The 19,953-nt window shown below is 36.4% G+C and overlaps 1 protein-coding gene across 1 annotated transcript in view; it reads left to right on the top strand.

Annotated features, from left to right (window-relative positions):
* MAP4K5 (mitogen-activated protein kinase kinase kinase kinase 5) overlaps positions 1 to 19,953 on the top strand; it is a 110,701-nt gene that overhangs the window by 34,427 nt on the left and 56,321 nt on the right. Inside the window, exons 4-6 of the mRNA XM_044918069.1 lie at positions 14,110 to 14,200; positions 14,635 to 14,699; positions 18,413 to 18,468. Of these exons, the coding sequence (XP_044774004.1) occupies positions 14,110 to 14,200; positions 14,635 to 14,699; positions 18,413 to 18,468 (212 nt within the window). The remainder of the gene's footprint in view (positions 1 to 14,109; positions 14,201 to 14,634; positions 14,700 to 18,412; positions 18,469 to 19,953) is intronic.

Consider the following 19,953-nt stretch of genomic DNA (forward strand, 5'->3'; position numbering starts at 1 on the left):
AATTGCAGCCTTCCCTCTAACTCATTTTACAGATGCTCATTTTGCTCAACAAGTCTGTAGCTAGTGGCAGCCGACAGCCAGAAGAGAAGCAAGATTCCTGAGAAAGCTGATCATCAGAATCCTACTCTCCCCTCCCTTCATTTTCTTCTCCCATTATTATCCCTCTTTTCTGGTGAAACTAAAGGGTAGTATTTTAAAGTTATGCACATGATAGTTTATTAAAAACTGTGAACAACTCAGTAGCGAAAAGAACCCCAGTCTGATTAAAAAATGGGCAAAGGCTCTGAGTAGACATTTTTCAAAAGCAGACATCTAAATGGCCAATAGACACATGAAAAGATGCTCAGCATCACTCATCAGGGAAATGCAGATCAAAACTACAATAAGATATCACCTCACACCTGTTAGAATGGCTCTTATCAAAAAGACAAGAAGTAAGTGTTGGTGAGGACGTGAGGAAAATGGAACCCTTGTGTACTGTTGGTGGAAATTAAACTGGTGCAGCCACTATGGAAGACAGTGTGGAGGTTCCTCAGAAAGTTAAAAATAGAAACTATGCTATGATATAGCAGTTCCACTCTGGGTATTCATCTGAAGAAAATGAAAACACTAACTCAAAAAGATATATGCACCCCCATGCTCATTACAGCAATTTTTTACAGTAGCCAAGATACAATAGCCAAGATATATATGGAATGTCTGTCCATGGATGAATGGATAAAGATGTGTGTATATGTAAAAAAAAGTGCAGTCCCGCCATTTGTGACAACATGGATGAATTTAGAGGACATTATGCTAAGTGAAATAAGTCAGACAGAGAAAGCAAATGCCATATGATTTCACTTATATGTGGACTCTAAATAAAAACAAAAACCAAGCTCATAGATAAAAAGAACAAATTGGTGGTTGCCAGAGGCAATTGGGTGGGGGTAGGTGAAATGGATGAAGGGAGTCAAAAGGTACAAAATTCCAGGTATAAAATAAGTCATGGGGGGGCGCCTGGGTGGCTCAGTTGGTTAAGCGACTGCCTTCGGCTCAGGTCATGATCCTGGAGTCTCTGGATCGAGTCCGGCATCGGGCTCTCTGCTCAGCAGGGAGTCTGCTTCTCCTTCTGACCCTCCCCCCTCTAATGTGCTCTCTCTCTCTCTCTCTCAAATAAATAAATAAAATCTTTAAAAAAAAAAAAAGTCATGGGGATGTAATGTACAGCATGGTGACTGTAGTTAACAATACTGTATTGCATATGTGAAAGTTGCTAAGAAAATAAATCTTAAAAGTTCTCATCACAAGAAAAAAATTTTGTGATACTGACAGACATTAATTAGACTTACTGTGGTGATCATTTTACAATATATACAAATATCAAATCATTGTGTCATACATCTGAAACTAATAAAATGTATGTCAGTTATACCTCAATTAAAAACAAAACAAAACTGAGCTTTGCTTATAAGGATGTGATTTAATAAAATCATTATCCATGGTGATTAACGTGATATACTTTTGTTTGTTTTTTAAAATGCTGAATTGGAAACGTTCATGAAATAATTCAGCATTTTTAAATAAAATAACAAGTTAAATGTACTTCATTGGTTTAGACAGTTTTCAAAATGAATAGGAATCTGTATCTTTGGATGTTTAAAACTTTTCTCAGTTATTTCATTTTATTTTGTTTTATTTATTTGGGAGAGCATGTGAGCGAGCAGCTGTTTGGGGGGGGGCAGAGGGAGAGGGAGAAGCAGACTCCCCACTGAGCAGGAAGCAGGACGGATATGTGGGGCTCAATCCCAGCACCTGGAGATCATCGACATGAGCCAAAGGCAGACGCTTAACCGACTGAGCCACCCAGGTGCCCCTCAGTTTTGTTTTATAATACTTCATCTTGTTTGCTGGAAGTATAAGCAGAGAAAGTAAATTTTTAAAAAGTCAAAATGTATATAAAGATTTAAACAACCATTAGATTGCCTTGTTAATGTTCTTGAAAGAAATTCCAAAGTAGGAGCTTTGGCCAAATAGGACAGATGTCAGCTATTCTGGGTAAGTGGTATTTTCTTGCTTTTTTAGTATTTAACTTCTATTTTAAAATCTAAGAATTTTGATTTTTCAAAATAATCTGTGAAATAAAGTATTAAATTAATATTACTTAACTAAAATAAGTATCCTGTCTTCACTATTTGGAAAGTTCAAGTCTGAATTGGTGGAAAAGTTAAGTTGGGGTCACAAGTGCCCACCAGTGGTTTTTTTTTTTAAAGATTTTATTTATTTGACAGAGAGAGACACAGTGAGAGAGGGAACACAAGCAGGGGGAGTGGGAGAGGGAGAAGCAGGCTCCCCGCTGAGCAGGGAGCCCGATGCGGGGCTTGATCCCAGGACCCTGGGATCATGACCTGAGCCGAAGGCAGACGCTTAACGACTGAGCCACCCAGGTGCCCTGGTTTTTGGTTTTTTTTTTTTTTAATTGCCTTTAAATAATAGATACAGAAAGCTTATAAAGGCTAAAGAGACATTTTCTGTCATTTTATAGGTAAAAATCACTTTGTTATGCAAGGGTACTCAGTTTCAGTTAGATCCCAGTTTGCTTTTTGAACAGAAGATAATACTGAAATGAAGATACTTTTTGTTTCCGTGTAATTTAAAAAGTGAGCTTCAGTGTCTGATTCTAAATTAGTGAATTTAAAACTGATAGGGATTTTCTCTGTAGATGAGTTTTCAGAATCTAAGATAGGCATCCCAAGGAAAATGTTTTGTTAGAAATGACTGTTCTATTCACAGTCTATCCTCATTTTGCTCAGTGGAAAAAACTCCTATTTCCTTATTACCAACAAAAACAATCAAATCAACAAGACATTTGAAAATTATCTGACAGAATATTTAGCATTGAATTAATTGGTTTTCTGGAAATGATACTGTTAATGTATTACCTGTATAGTAAAATCAATTTTCCCTTTGATATCTGTCTTTAAGATTGATTTCATTTCATAAACTTCAGAAATACATTTAGTACCGGGCGCCTGGGTGGCTCAGTTGGTTAAGCGACTGCCTTCGGCTCAGGTCATGATCCTGGAGTCCCGGGATCAAGTCCCACATCGGGCTCCCTGCTCAGCAGGGAGTCTGCCTCTCTCTCTGACCCTCCCCCCTCTCATGCTCTCTATCTCATTCTCTCTCTCAAATAAATAAATAAAATCTTTAAAAAAAAAAAAAGAAAAAAGAAATACATTTAGTACTTATTAGTACAAAAAGCTTTTTCCATGCCTGGTTTTAAAAAAAAAAAGCTTTTTCCATTGCTAAGTGTTACAGATATTAATTAAAAGAGCTACTTTTTGGGGGCACCTGGGTGGCTCAGTTGTTAAGCGTCTGCCTTCGGCTCAGGTCATGATCCCAGGGTCCTGGGATCGAGCCCCGCATCGGGCTTCCTGCTCCGTGGGAAGCCTGCTTCTCCCTCTCCCGCTCCCCCGCTTGTGTTCCCTCTCTCGCTGTGTCTCTCTCTGTCAAATAAATAAATAAAATCTTAAAAAAAAAAAAAAAGCTACTTTTTGCATTGTAATTTTACTGTAAATGATAACACAATTTTTAGATTACTGGATTTTTATTCATAAAACATATTTGAAAACAGTAAATTTTAAAACTTGAATATCCAACCATGGTGAAATGGTTAAATAAATTAGACTATATTCACATAATTTTAAATTATTTTTATTATGGTAAAAAGTACCTATTATTAAGCTTTACCATCTTAACCATTTTTAAGCTTATAGTTTAGTGATGTTAAATATATTTACATTGTTGTGAAACAGATCTCTGGAACTTTTTCATCTTGTAGAACTGAAAGTCCACATCTATTAAACAACAATTCCTTGCTCCCCTTCCCTCAGCCCTTGGTAACCATCTACTTTTTATATTTATAAACTTGATTGCTTTAGATACCTCCTATATTTTGTTCTTTTGTGAGTGGTTTATTTCACTCAGCCTAATATCCTCAAGGTTCATCCATGTTTTAGCATGTTACAGGATTTCGTTCCCTTTTTAATGGCTGCATACTATTCCACTGTATGTCTAAGCTACGTTTGGTTTATCCATTTACCCATCTGTTGATGGACATTTGGGTTGCTTCCATCTCTCCGCTATCATGAATAATGCTCCTATGAACATGGGCATGCAAATATCCCTGATACCTGCTTTCAAATTTTTTGGATATATACCTAGATATAGGATTATTAGATCATATGGTAGTAAATTTTTAAATTTTTGAGGAACTGCGGTAATGTTTTCCATAATGATTGTACCATTCTGCAGTACCACCAATAGTGCAGAAGGGTTTCAACTTCTCCATGTCTCTACTAACACTTGTTATTCTGTTTGTTTTTTGTTTTTGTTTTTTTATAATAGCTTTCCTAATGGGTGTGAGGTGATATCATGTGGTTTTTATTTGCATTTCTTGGATGGTTAGTGATGTGGAGCATCTTTTTATATGCTTGTTGACCATTTGCATATCCTCTTTGGAGCTATACCTATTCAAGTCTTTTGCCCATGTTTTAATTGGTTATTTTTTGTTGTTGAGTTGTAGGAATTCTTTATATTTTTTGGATATTAACCACTTATCAGATACATGGTTTGCACATATTTTCTCCCATTCCACAGGTTGTTTCACTCTATTGATTGTGTCCTTTGATGAAAAAAAATTTAAGTTTGACATAGCCCCATTTACCTATTTTTGCCTTTGTCGGCTTGTGCTTTTGGTGCTATATCTAAGAAATCATTGCCAAATCCAATGTTAGGAAGTTTTTCTTTAAGAGTTTCATAATTTTGAATCTTACATTTAGATCTTTAATTCATTTTGAGTTAATTTTTGTATATATATAGTGTAAGATAAGGGTCATCTCCATTCTTTTGTATGAAGATACTCAGTTTTCCCAACACTATTTGTTGAAATGCCTGTCTTTTCCTTGTTTAATGGTCTTGGCACCCTTGTCAAAGATCATTTGGTCATAATTGTGTGGGTTTATTTTTGGGCTCTCTACTCTGAACTATTGATCTGTGTGTTTTTACAGAAGTAGCATGCTGTTTTTATTACTGTGACTTTGTAATGTGTTTTGAAATCTGGAAGTGTGAGTCTGCCATATCTGTTCTTTTTCAAAATTATTTGAGGCTCCTTGAGGTTCCAAATGAATTTTAGGATGATTTTTTTCTATTTCTCCTAAGAAGATGCTATTAGAATTTTGATGCAGATTATGTTGAATCTGTGGATTGCTTTGGGTATTTTATTGACATCTTAACAATAGTAAACCATCTTATCCTGAACATGGGATATCTTTCTGTTTATTTATGTCATCTTTAATTTCTTTGAGCACTGTTTTGTAGTTTTCGGTGTACTTTGACCACCTTTGTTAGGTTCATTCCTAAGTCTATTATTCTTTTTGATGCAATTGTAAATGGAATTGTTTTCTTAATTTCCTCTTCTTATTTTTCATTATTAGTGTATAGAAACACAACTTATTTTTTGTGTTGATTTTGTTTCTTAAAACTTTGCTGAGTTTGTTTATTCTAAAAGTTTTCTTGTGGTATCTTTGGAGTTTTCTACAAATAAGATCATATCATCTGCAAACAAATATTTTACTTCTTCCTTTCCAATTTGGATACCTTTTAAATGATTCTTAATGACACAGAAAATGTTTACAGAATGGGTCGTGAACCTGTAGAGTATGAGTCCAGTTTGTGTCTATGGTGGGAGAAACCTTAAGTACTTACAGGACTGGAAGAAATGTGAGTGGTGGGTGTCTCTTGATAGTGGATTTGTGGGTGACTTTTATTTTGTTCTTTATATTTTTCTACATTGGCTGACTGTTGTAGGATAAAAATATTAATGTGATACAATAATAAGAAATAAAACAGGTTTTATTTCGTTAAAAAAAGTAATTTCCATTATTTTTTTTTTTTTTTAAAGATTTTATTTATTTATTTGAGAGAGAGAGAATGAGAGACAGAGAGCACGAGAGGGAAGAGGGCAGAGGGAGAAGCAGACCCCCTGCTGAGCAGGGAGCCCGATGTGGGACTCGATCCCGGGACTCCAGGATCATGACCTGAGCCGAAGGCAGTCGCTTAACCAACTGAGCCACCCAGGCGCCCAGTAATTTCCATTATTGATGCCCATATAGAACTAGACACGTTTCTCATAGCTTTCTGTGAATATTTGTTTAAAAAGGATTAAAGTAGGAAATACGAACAATACTTGTACTAGAAATACTTGTAGTAGATAGGAAAAGCATGAACCCATTGATATTTGATGAAATAACAATTGGAAAATCTTGTTTCACTTTTTGTGCAAATATTAAAATATGCTAAACTCTCTGGAAGTTCAATATATATTAAAGAATATTTTGCTAGTATTAGTCAAAGTTATAGCCCTCTCCAAAACATTGTCACATGAAAGGAACAGCATTTTAGAGGTTTGAGAGATAGGATAGGTTTGGGGCTCTGGAGACAGATTGCTGGGGTTCTAAATATCGTCTGCCACTTAATAACTGCATAACTTCAGGCAGGTTAGGAATTATGCTAGTGGTTCTATTGAGGGAAGGAGGATATATGAAAATCACCTGTGGAACTTTTTTTTTTAATATATTTTTTAATATTTTATTTATTTGAGGGAGACAGAGATAGAGAGAGCACATGAGCAGAAAGGAGGGGGAGAAGCAGATTCCCACTGAGTAAGGAGCCTGATGCAGGGCTCGATCCCAGAACCCTGGGATCATGACCGGAGCTGAAGGCAGACACTTAACCAACTGAGCCACCCAGGAGCCCCCAAAATCACCTGTGGAACTTTTAAAAAATAAACATTCCTACCTTCAAAAAGCTCCACCTTCAGAATATATCCAGACTCTTAATTTTGTCAACACTTTCTTTGCTGCCATCCTGGCCTAAACCACTTCAACTCTAGCATGAGTTATCTCAATGATTGCTTTGCTTTAGGCCTTGAGCTATCACCGCCCCCCTCCAACTTCTTCTCTCCCCTGCCCCCCCATATGCTATGTTGAATCTGTTCTCAACACAGGAACCGGAGCAATCCTTCTGAAACCAAGATACTATATTATTCAAAAATCGCAAAGGCTTGCCATCTTGCTCGGATTAAAATCCAAGGTCCTTATGATGATGGCTGAAAAGGCCATTTCCCTTTTTTTTTTTAAGATTTTATTTATTTATTTATTTATTTATTTATTTATTTATTTATTTATTTATTTAAAAGATTTTATTTATTTGACAGAGAGAGACACAGTGAGAGAGGAAACACAAGCAGGGGGAGTGGGAGAAGGAGAAGCAGGCTTCCCGCAGAGCAGGGAGCCCGATGCGGGGCTCGACCCCAGGACCCTGGGATCATGACCTGAGCCGAAGGCAGACGCTTAACGACTGAGCCACCCAGGCGCCCCAAGATTTTATTTTTTTGAGAGAGTGCGCGTCATGGTGCATGGTGGTGGAGGGGCAGAAGGAGAGAGAGAATCTCAAGCAGACTCCTACCTGAGCATGGAGCCCAACTGAGGGCTCGATCTCACAACTCATGACTTGAGCCGAAATCAAGAGTCACATACTTAACTGACTGAGCCACCCAGGAGTTCCCCCCTTTTTATTTTAGGTAGGCTTCAAGCCCAGCGTGGAACCCATGCAGGGCTTGAACTCATGACCCTGAGATTAAGACCTCAGCTGAAATTATCACACACTCAACTGACTAGCCACCCAGACACTCCAGAAAAGGCCACTTCTGATCTGGCCTTCTAATTCCTGGCTCATCCCATCTTCTACCACTGTTCTGGTTCACTTTACAAACACTGGGGGTCTCTCTGTTTTCTAATGTGCCAGATACACTGCTGCTTTAAAGCTTTCATATTTGCTGTTCCTTGGGCCTAGAATGTTATTCCCTTAGGGATCCATTTGACCTACTCCCTCACTACGTTCATGTATTTGCTTAAACATCACCTATTGGAAAGGCCTTTCTGACCCTTCAGTCTATGTAAAACAGCACTTAGCTCCGTCATTCTCTGATCCCAAGCTCTGGTTAATTAACTTTTCTTCTTAGCACTTATAGTACTTGACATATATATTCACTTGTTTTACTTTCTGACACCCACCCAGAGAGCAAGTGTTTTGTCTGTTTTTGTTTATTTGTTTCACTAATACATTCCCAGTGCCTGACAGGGTCAGCACACAGTGAATGTGACCTGCCTGCCTCACTTCATAGTGCTAATATTACTTTCATACCAAAACCAAAGACAGTACAAAAAAAACTGCAAACCAGTGTCTCTCATAAACATAGATGCAAAAACTCTCCACAAGATACTAGAAAATCAGATTTTTTTTTGTTTTTAAGATTTTATTTATTTGACAGAGAACACAAGCAGGGGGAGTGGTAGAGGGAGAAGCAGGCTCCCCACTGAGCAGGGAGCCTGATGCGGGGCTCGATCCCAGGACCCTGGGATCATGACCTGAGCTTAATGACTGAGCCACCCAGGTGCCCCTAGAAAATCAGATCTTAAGGACATTTTGAAGAGGATATCTAGGCACTTGCGAAGGCTTTAATAGTAGCAGGTACATTCTCTGTATGTTTGTTGGTCCAATTTAACTTCAGGACTTTGGCTTTCCTTTTCTTGAGTAGATGTTAACAATAGTAGTTTCTAAATGTACTAACCGTGTTTAGAGTTGTTTTCTGCTTTGTGCATAAAACAAAGAGAATAGAGAATGAGATTTTCCTGTAGTAAATGACCAGGAATTAGATGACAGAGAGAAATGAGTAAGATGATTAAGGAAAATAGATGTATTTATGAGAAAGATTGCCTGATATGGAATTAACTGTCAGGGCGTAACAAATTAATATATGCATGTTCATTGCCCTCTTTCCTTCCTGCCATCCAAAGGGGTAAAGGGAAGGAGTGTAAAAGAAATATATATATATATATATATATTTAAAAATCAAATAATTGTGTATATCAGTAGCCAAATGTTAAATCTGTCTTGACAGGTTTGTTCTCCAAAACAAACAATGAAGATGCATAATGTTGGAATGGAATGGTTGTGTCAGTATAAATAGCTGTTGTTACAAACTGTAAATCAGGTACTTATAACTCAGAAAATACTTATCCAAACAGAATTATTTAGAACAGTGTTTCTGAAACTTGCCTGATCTTAGGAATCCCTTGAAGATTCTGATTCAGAAAGCATAAAGTGAGCCTAGGAATCTCTAATTAATAAGTGATTTTATGATTAGTTAAGAATGAGAGACATTACTTTAAACATCCAGTTTAGAATTTTAATGGGATAAAACTAGCAAGTGTAATACATAGGCCTTTATGTAATAGTTGGATGATACTAATAAAAAAGTACCTTTTAGCTGTCCTAAGAAGTTTGTTTTCATGTTATTTATAAAATAAGCAACAACATATTGCTAAGAAGCAGGACTGATTCCAATGTCAGCCATCTCAGACACAGAGCTACCATCCTTCCTGCTCCTTATGGATCACATTTCTGGCTGAAGACTGCCAGTCTTTTTTCCTAAGAGTATCAGGCTGAGTTCCTGAGAGAGAGAGAGAGAGAGAGAGAGAGAGAGAGAGAGAGACACACACACACACGCGCGCGAGCGCGCGCCTAAGGTCATGAGCTTCTGGTCTCAGGGATTTCCCAGCTGTCTCTGCCTATGCTTTGGTACACATTCAAGCTCTGGTGGATCTTTTCCTTCCTATATAAGGATATACTCATCAGCCAGGTTTTCAGTACATCTCTAGTAACCTTAGCCACAATCATTCATAGACTCTTATTCTAATATTCCACTTTTAATGTGATTCTCCTTGTTACTAACAACTTAGTCTCCATGGTTCAAATTTTCAAGACACCAAATGTGATTAGCTATCCCATTTTTTAGGTCATTTGTCCACCTCAGTGCCTTCAGCAAGTAAAAGATGACATGACACAGACTAGCTCTTGCTGCACCGAGGTCAGTTCTCTTAGGAGGGCTATGGAGAGGCTGCCAGAGGTTAGTCCTGTAGAAAAAAAAAAGTGTCCTTAACACAAATAGAAAGTCCAAAGAGAAAATTATTTGGTCCTTAAGAGAAGATATTGGTGCCTTGGAGCATATTCAAGGTGCTAGCAAGACATCTGGTTGGAAATAACAGGTACTTAGTCAAAACTGCAGATATGGGGTTCTGTATTTCTCAGCTAGTCTCAAATGAAACTTCTCTTTTTTGAGGAAATAATCTCCTCAAAACCCATTTTTACATGAACAACAGAGCTGGAACCTATAAGCCTGAGGTGTCTGAACCTAGTAGATTTTATTTTTTATCTCAAAAGGAAACGGTAGTCTGTCATCACCCAATCAGAAGAATAAAGTGAACCCAAATTTAGATCATTTTGAAGAAGCTGATGTAAAACCCATCAAAGAATAATTGCATCTGTAATGAATTATTGTATGTAGCTTATCTGCCTTTCAGGATAGACTACAAAAATATTATCTTTAGGGGCGCCTGGGTGGCTCAGATGGTTAAGCGTCTGCCTTCGGCTCAGGTCATGATCCCAGAGTCCTGGGATCGAGTCCCGCATCGGGCTCCCTGCTCCTTGGGAGCCTGCTTCTCCCTCTGCTTCTCTCTCTCTCTCTCTGTCTCTCATGAATAAATAAATAAAAATCTTAAAAAAAAAATTTTTTAAAAATATATTATCTTTATATGTCTGCTCCATGGTACAGTTTCAATTCAAAGAACATTCTACCCGCTTTGGATTAAAGCTTAAGACAATGGTGAAACAGATATATGAAGAATATATTCAAAACAAGTTTATTCACAAAGTTAAGTATATCAAAGAAGGCACAGTCCTCAAACATCTGAGTTATTAATGACCTGTTCTTGTGAACTCTAGCTTCCAGCTACAGCTGTAGAAACTGTTGCTCAGTCTCACCAAGACCCCACCTTTTCTGGCAGAAACCTCATGTAGCTTCTGCTGGAACCACAGTTGGGGGGTGGGGGAGGAACTCAGCTAAATTTCCCCAGGAAGTAGTGGTTTGTTATTAGTATTAATTCAGCCATATTGGCTTTTAAAGGTCAGTTTAAGAATTTAGACACCATTGGGGCGCCTGAGTGGCTCAGTTGGTTAAGCGGCTGCCTTCGGCTCAGGTCATGATCCCAGGGTCCTGGGATCGAGCCCCGCATCGGGCTCCCTGCTCGGTGGAGAGCCTGCTTCTCCCTCTCCCTCTGTCTGTTGCTGTGCCTACTTGTGCTCTATCTCTATTAAATAAATAAATAAAAATCTTAAAAAAAAAAAAAAAAGAAGAATTTAGACACCATTAAGAAGTTAGACATCATTAGTGAAGTTACTCCGGTGAGAAAACCTGTTCTAAATCCCAGACTTAACTGGAGCATTTTTTAGCACAGCTCAGATATGACTTCTGTGTACATTTAAAAGTGAGAGTAAGATGAAATCCAACGAGTAGTATATATTAACAAAGTTAGGTAATTCTTTACTCTTCTTTTCCTTTGTAATTCAGGGCTTCCTGGTAAAGTGAGGGATAGGCTAGAATCTAGCCTGCTTGTTGGAGATTAGCATGTATAAATCAGTTTTAATGCTGGAATGGAAAAGGCTCAGGTAGAGGAGTAAGATATAAGGAGAAACCGTATTCTGGTGTCCAGGAGTGGACAAAGAAAGCCTCTACACCTAGGTGAGCTGGCTTTTTACTGTAACTTGCAGGAGCTATTCCCTACTTCTGCATAAACTGATAATGGGAAACATAGATCATCATCTGTTTTGGATTATCTCCGTTGAGCCCCTTCTACTAGCAGACAATTAAGAAATTTTTTTTTTTACAAGTGTTGCTGTAAAAGTTGCCTTTTACAGCAACATGGATGGATCTAGAGACTAATGCTAAGCAAAATACGTCAGAGAAAGATACCATATGATTTCACTCATATGTGGAATTTAAGAAACAAAACAAATAAAGAAACAAAAAAACAGACTCTTTAAACTATAGAGGACAAACTGGTGGCTACCAGAGGGAAGGGGGGTGGGGGGAGGATGGGGGAAATAGGTGAAGGGGGATTGAGGACACTTACGATGAGCAGTGAGTAATGAATAGAATTGTTGAATCACTGTTGTATTCCTAAAACTAATATAGATAGTTAAAGTATGTTAACTAACTGGAATTAAAAACTGAAAAAGGCCCCCCAAAAAAGACTACTATATAAAACGAAGTTTGATGGTGACAATATCATTTTAGGTGGTATTCCCATAACAACCATGAAATTCCCATAACTACCCAATATTTCATTTTAATATAACTTTTCCTAGTTAAACAACTCAAACAGGTTTGTAATAAACAAATTGGAAAATACAAATAAAAAGAAGCAAAATTACTTTTAATTTTACCACCCAGACATAAACATTGTGTAAGTTTTTTGAGACATTTTTTTCTGTATACATATGTACTTATATATAAAACATACCTTTTTTACTTAATATATCATGAACATATTTTCAAATCAAAACATGTTTTAACTGTATTATATGTATAACTGTACCATAAGTTATTTATTTATTTATATTTTAAAGATTTTATTTATTTGAGAGAGAGAGAGAGAGAGAGCAGGGGAGGTGGGGAGAGGCAGAGGGAGAGGGAGAAGCAGGCTTCCTGCTGAGCAGGGAGCCCGATGTGAGGCTCCATCCCAGGACCCTGAGATCATGACCTGAGCCGAAGGCAGATTGCCTAACTGAGCCACCCAGCCACCAAATCTTTTTTTTAAGATTTTATTTATTTATTTGAGAGAGAGAGAGAGTACAAGTGGTGGGGAGAGGCAGAGGGACCATAAGTTACTTAATCATTCTTTCATTATTAAGTCACATTGTAGAAACATTTATCTCTGTGCAGTCTCCTTCAGAAAAAAAAATTTTTTTTATAAACATTTAATGTATTATTTGTTTCAGGCGTACATTCATCAGTCTTACACAATTCACAATGCTCACCATAGCACACACCCTCCCCAATGTCCATCACCCAGCCACCCCATCCCTCCCACCCCCCTCCACTCCAGCAACCCTCAGTTTGTTTCCTGAGATTAAGAGTCTCTTATGGTTTGTCTCCCTCTCTGGTTTCGTCTTGTTTCAGTTTTCCTTCCCTTCCCCTATGATCCTCTGTCTTGTTTCTCAAATTCCTCATATCAGTGAGATCATATGATACTTGTCTTTCTCTGATTGACTTATTTTGCTTAGCATAAAACCCTCTAGTTCCATCCACTTTCTTGCAAATGGTAAGATTTCATTTTTTGATGGCTGCATAATATTCTATTGTATATATATATACCACATCTTCTTTATCCATTCATCTGTTGATGGACGTCTAGGCTCTTTCCATAGTTTGGCTATTGTGGACATTGCTGCTATGAACAGTGGGGTACATGTGCCCCTTCGGATCACTACATTTGTATCTTTGGGGTAAATACCCAGTAGTGCAATTGCTGGGTCGTACGGTAGCTCTATTTTCAACTTTTAGAGGAACCTCCATACTGTTTTCCAGAGTGGTTGCACCAGTTTGCGTTCCCACCAACAGTGTAGGAGGGTTTCCCATTCTCCGCATCCCCGCCAACATGTCTTTTCCTGACTTGTTAATTTTACCCATTCTGACTCGTGTGAGGTGGTATCTCATTGAGGTTTTGATTTGTACAGAAAAAAATTTTTTTTAAGATTTTTTAATTTAATTTTATCTATTTATTTGAGAGAGAGAGAATGAGAGAGAACACATGAGAGGGGGTAGGGTCAGAGGGCAAAGCAGACTCCCCGCCGAGCAGGGAGCCCGACGCGGGACTCGATCCAGGGACTCCAGGATCATGACCCGAGCCGAAGGCAGTCGCTTAACCAACTGAGTCACCCAGGTGCCCGAAAAGAAATTTTTTAAGTGACATTATGAGTTCAAAGATTGTGTATATTTTTAAGGCTTCTGTGTTTTAGAAAGAATGTATCAGTTTATATTCCCACCAAAGTATTAAGAGTATCTAATTCCTCATCTCTAACATTTATTGTAAAGTTTTCCTTTCTTTTTCCCATATATAAGACTCAAAATGTAACTTGGTGTCTAAGTTTTATCATTTTGTTTTTCAGGAGATGATTTTTCTTTGATTCAGCAAGAAATATTTATGGTTAAAGAATGTAAACATTGCAACATCGTTGCCTACTTTGGGAGCTATCTCAGGTAAAAAAAAAAAAAAAAAGCATATGCTCTCCTTGTATTTTATACTTCTTTACTACCACTCTCCCTCCTTTTCATGTAAATGCTGTTATATATAAATTTTTAAGTTATATTGTCTAAAGTTTTCTCAGGTTTTCTTACTGTCTCCCCTGCTATATTAGTGACACCTCCATTTATGCAGTTACATCTTATCTGGCAATAAATATTACAAATGATTACAAATAAGTGTTTTAGCTTATAAAACTGATTATATTCTAAACCATTGAAGATGGTAAGTTACTATGCTTTTCTGTATCTGGAAGAGAGACTGCCAGGGCAATTTCCTGTACACCCTGTAATCCATTCTAAACCTTGGTGTACTGAAGAGAGAAAGCCTTCAGAGCTTTCAGTGATTAAGAATTCCTAGCTAATATAATTTTCTTTCTCTTTCATATTAGTCGAGAAAAACTGTGGATTTGTATGGAATACTGTGGTGGTGGATCACTTCAAGATATTTACCATGGTACTGTTAATTTGACTTTACATTTTAAAACTGACTTTGACTTTAATGATTGTTTTTATCATTTGTAGTTAACCAGGGATATTGGTAGGTAGATATACTGTTTTACATTCTTCCATTCTGCTCCTGTAGTATTAGTGCATACAAGAAATCTAAACTTTATTTTTGTTGGTTATCCAGTTAAATTTGCTGAAACCTGAACTGAGAAATCCAAGAGTTCTTGTACAACCCAAATTTTACTTTTTAGATGTAGTCTCTAGGAAATCTTATGTAGTCTGTAGGAAAATATGTTATCTACAATTGAAACTGCCTCAACTTCCTTGTAAGTAAGAATTGAAATACAAAGGTTAACTCTCAGATAAAAGAAATTATATATCTATTTTAAAAATCATTTAGCGTAACTAAGAAAGCAGTTTAATTGTTGCTATATTTTTGTATTAAGAACGTATAATTTTCAAACATTTGAAGTATGTTTTATTGAGCATTCTGTTAGGTAATTAGGCCATTTTCTGAGTTGAATTAGATTTTACTATTTAGAAAGAGTCTTCATTTTGGCTCCATAATTTAGCTTCCAATTTGTTTTGTTGTTGACAGGTTCCTGATTTTCTAGAGTTTATGAGACTAAGCAGAGATCCTTATAAAACAATGTTTTTTCTTTATTTAACTGAATATGGAATAGTAAAACTCCCGTTGCAGCTTTGCATTGTATCATTTATTAAGAATTATGTGAAATACTTTCAAACATTTCTGGGCTGAAATCTTTATATTGACAGTCTTATCAAATTTCAGTCATCAAGTTTACAAATACAACCATAGTAGATGTAAAAATAAGTGCTCATCAAATTTAAATAATATTTGTAGCTTGTAGAGGTCAGATTTTTAAAATAATCAATAGAGCAATTGTTAAATAAACTATGCTGCTTCTATAATATGGAATACTATGCAGTGTTTAAAAAGATGAAGTAGCTCCATTTATACTGACCTGGATATATCTCTCCAAGGCCTCTTTAAATGGAAAAATTGGATCAAGAAAAAATATGTATAGCATAATCAATCACACTTAGACTTTTAAAAATAAAACTTTTTATATTCACATTATATATGAATTTTAATGCATAGCAAAATGAAAGGATATGTACCACATTGATAAGTCATTACTTCTAGGGGAGGATAAGGTGGGACTCATAAGTAAAATTTTGAATTCTAATAAAAATGTACTGATGTATTATTTAATTATAAATTAATAAATATAATAATAATCTAATTTTGTCACATAACCCATGACAAAAAAATAGTTGTGACTGATTTCTAAACTCTGGACACTGCCTCTTTTTATTTAAGTAATATTTAATACCACATAAATATTACAAATATACAAAATATTACAAAGAGTTTTTAAAACAAGAGTGAGGGGTACCTGGATGACTCATTTGGTTAAGCGTCTGCCTTCTGCTCAAGTCATCATCCCAGAGTCCTGGGATCGAGCCCTGCATTGGGCGCCCTGCTCAGCAGGAAGTCTGCTTCTCCCTCTCCCTCTGCCCCTCTCCCCTGCTTGTGCTTGCACACACACGCTCTCTCAAATAAATAAAGTCTTAAAAAAATAAAACAAGAGTGAATCCCATTTTTTTAAAAGTTTTGATTTCTTATACACTAGTCATTTTCTTATGTATTCTGTCATACTAGAATTAATGTTCCCTTTTATTTTATCCTACTGCTAATTTTAAAGAATTATTGGTAAACAACTGTATGCCACTCAATTTAAAATTCTTTTCTTTGATTTTATGAAGAATTATCATTTATATGAAAAGTTTTTTATAGTTATAATTTTTATTCACACTTTTACAGACTGAGAACTCAAGAATATGGATAAATAAAACTATATAGCTGGCATTTTTTAATTAGATTTTTAAAATTAATTAAAACAAAAAAATTGTTTTAAGACATTAATCTTATTTATGAAATTTCTGCTTTCCATTATTAAACCTGATATTTGTTGAATTAAATTGAATCCAAGAAGTATCCATCCCTGTATATTGTATACTAGATAGCATAGTAATCAAGAATATCTACACTTACAATAAACTGTTAGTTAATAAGGCGACTTCCCTTGTTTTATTAGTCTATCCAGTTGCTAAATATCAAAATTTTATGTTGCTGTGTAGCTGTAGAGAGCCAGTGATTAAAATATGCAGTAAAATATTTCTTTTAAGGGAAGGTTATGTATAAGTACCTGATTTGGTTTCACTGCCAGCAAACACCACCCCAGATTTCAAATATTTTCACGGTATTGGAATGCATTTTTTTTTTTTTTAAGAGAGAGAGAACGAGAAGGGGGAGGGGCAGAGAGAGTTCCACGGAGCCCAGCATGGGGCTTGATCTCACACCCAGAGATCATTACCTAAGCCAAAACCAAGAGTCCCACACTTAACCAACTGAGCCAACTGAGCCACTCAGTCGCTCCTGGAAGGCCTATTTTTTAAGTGTCTGGTTAGGTACTTACAAAAGGATTTTATATTTCATAATAGAGATCTGGTTGTCACAAGTGACCCGGGGGGTGCCTTGGTGGTCAGTTAATCTCTGACTCTTGATTTCCGCTCAAGTCATGATCTCATGGGTCATGGGATCGAGGCTGTCCCCCCATTCCCCGCCCCATAGGGCTCCACCCTCATGGAGTCTGCTTGAGATTCTCCCTCCCTGTCCTTCCTCCCAAGAGCACATGAGCTCACGCTCTCTCTCTCTCTCTCTCTCTCTCTCTCAAATAAATAAATCTTAAAAAGGAAGAAGGGGTGCCTGGGTGGTGCAGTCGGTTAAGCCACTGACTCTTGGTTTCAGCTCAGGTCATGATCTCAGGGTTATGAGATCGAGCCCCACATCAGGCTCCATGCTCAGCACAGAATCTGCTTGAGATTCTCCCCTCTGCCCCTCCTGCTTATGCGCTCTCTCTCTCTCTAAAATAAATAAATCAATCATAAAAAAAAATTAAAGAAGTCGGGGCGCCTGGGTGGCTCATTTGGTTGAACGACCACCTCTTGGTTTCAGCTCAGGTCATGATCTGTCAGGGTCCTGAGATCAAGCCCCACCTTGGGCACTGTGTTCAGCGAGGAGTCTGCCAGAGATTTTCTCTCTCGCCCTCTCCCTCTACTCCTCCCCTGCTCACACAGTCTCTGTCTAAAATAAAAATAAATAAAATCTTTAAAAAAAAAAAGTTACCTGGTTACTTTTTAAATTCTTAGAGAAGGTGCTGGATCAAGCCTTCCTATTTTGAAAAATATAGTATATGTTGCCTTTCAATATATTTCAACAATTGATCTCTTACGGTTCTCTACTTCTTTATATAACTGTAATTAATTATATATGTTTATCTCATTTCTTGGCTTTACTTTAGAAAAATTGTTCAGAATTAAGATCATGTCTGTTGTTTAGTTCTGTAGAACATCCTATGATGCCTAGTACTATGCTTTGCACATAATGGGTGCTTATATTTTCAGTGACCAGAGTTCTTATAGAGTAAATCTTCCATTTTTAAAGTACATTTTAAAGTTCTCAACTTAATTTTTTTTTTTTGTTTCCTGATTACAAGAACAATGTGTGCTCATGTTGAGAAGTCACCCAATGATATGTACAGAAGTTTTATAATAGTTTGTCATTTTTACGGTAGACTGTTTTTAACCTGTTGTATTGAAATGTATAACAATGTGGTCTTTCTTTTTTCCTAGTTACTGGGCCATTATCAGAATTACAAATAGCCTATGTGTGCAGAGAAACTTTACAGGTAATATATTTGCTTATGTAGATAGAAAGGCAGTTCTAGTTTCACAATTGAAAACTGTAAAATGATGCTCTGCCCTAAAGAAAAAGAGTAAACCAAATGATTTTTCTGTTAACCTCTCATATTGTAATTCTGTAAGCCTGGTTCTTTATTTCTGAATGAGTCACAAGAATTCCTTTAAGCTGATGCTGGTATGAACAGTGGTGATGTCTGGTGTTCCATTTTGTCAGGTTTGGCCCTCAGTTGCTGCAGAGTTAAGGAAAGCCATGGGTGTGAATTGTTTTTTGTGAATGAATCACCAGACCTCTCAATCCTAACAAGTTGTCTTTCCCCTTAAGTTTTATGACAAGAGAAGGAATCCTTTTGCATAAAACATGAAGCCTTTTACTGTTTCTCCCAAAATGAGAATAAATTAGCAAACCATAACCCAGAATGTTACCTGGAACTTCTAGCTTTATGTGATTATTAATAAGTATCATTGATAGCAGAACCCCATTTTATAGTTCTGGTCAATATTGTATTAAGCAGAAGTTTCTTTACTTCTTTATTTCAGAACCTGTGAGAGCTTTTAGTGTGTTAATAAACTAGATTGTGACCCTTTAATAAAGGTATAGAGTATGCAGCATTTCTCCCAATTTATTTTTTTAGTGCCTTGAAAAGCTAGCAAGTAATAATTTTGTTCATATCCTTTAAAGCATTTAAATTAGGAATTAGTAGTAGTGATTACATTTTTTATTTTGGTAATTTACAGCTGATAATTGTTAATTAATGTTTCTATCCCTACATTTCCTAGATTGTGTAGTTTGTTTAGAAATGAAATTGATGTTCTATATGTTATTTTTCCATATTTTAGAAACTGGGAGATTGATTTGATTTAAGAGAAAACTCTAGTCATTTCTAAGAGTTGGTTTCCTCATGCTTTAGAATACATACCATGTCAAATCTGAATGTTAAATATACAAAAGTAAATTTGTCATATATATATATTTCTGTAATACTCTCGTAACATAGATATCTACTTTTTCTGTTCACATGAAATACAAAACTAATCAGACACTCATAGCAGAGAATTGTTGACAGATTTTTTTTTATTTTAATTTCCAAAAGTCATTGCTTCAAGTAATGGATAGAGTACTAAATGGAAGTAAGAAACAAAACGAAAACTTGAATTTGCATTCTGACCCTGGTATATGACCACAATCTATTTTATGGTTCTAATTCCCTAAGTATAAAATGAGCATTGGTAAGGATGCCCTCCAAGATTAGTTCCAATTTTGAAATTCTATTATGCTGACAAACTTCCACCTTTGGTGTCTGTTGACAGATGAATGGAGAAGGTATAGTGTATATATACAGTGGAATATTATTTAATCATAAAAAGAAGGAAATCCTGTCATTTGTGACAACATATTTGAACCTGTAGGACATTATACTAAATGAAATAAGCCAGGCACTAGAGACAAAGACTGCATAAGTAACTTTTATATA

The sequence above is a fragment of the Neomonachus schauinslandi genome, chromosome 9 (genome assembly GCF_002201575.2).
Source record: "Neomonachus schauinslandi chromosome 9, ASM220157v2, whole genome shotgun sequence".
NCBI classification, from domain to species: domain Eukaryota; kingdom Metazoa; phylum Chordata; class Mammalia; order Carnivora; family Phocidae; genus Neomonachus; species Neomonachus schauinslandi.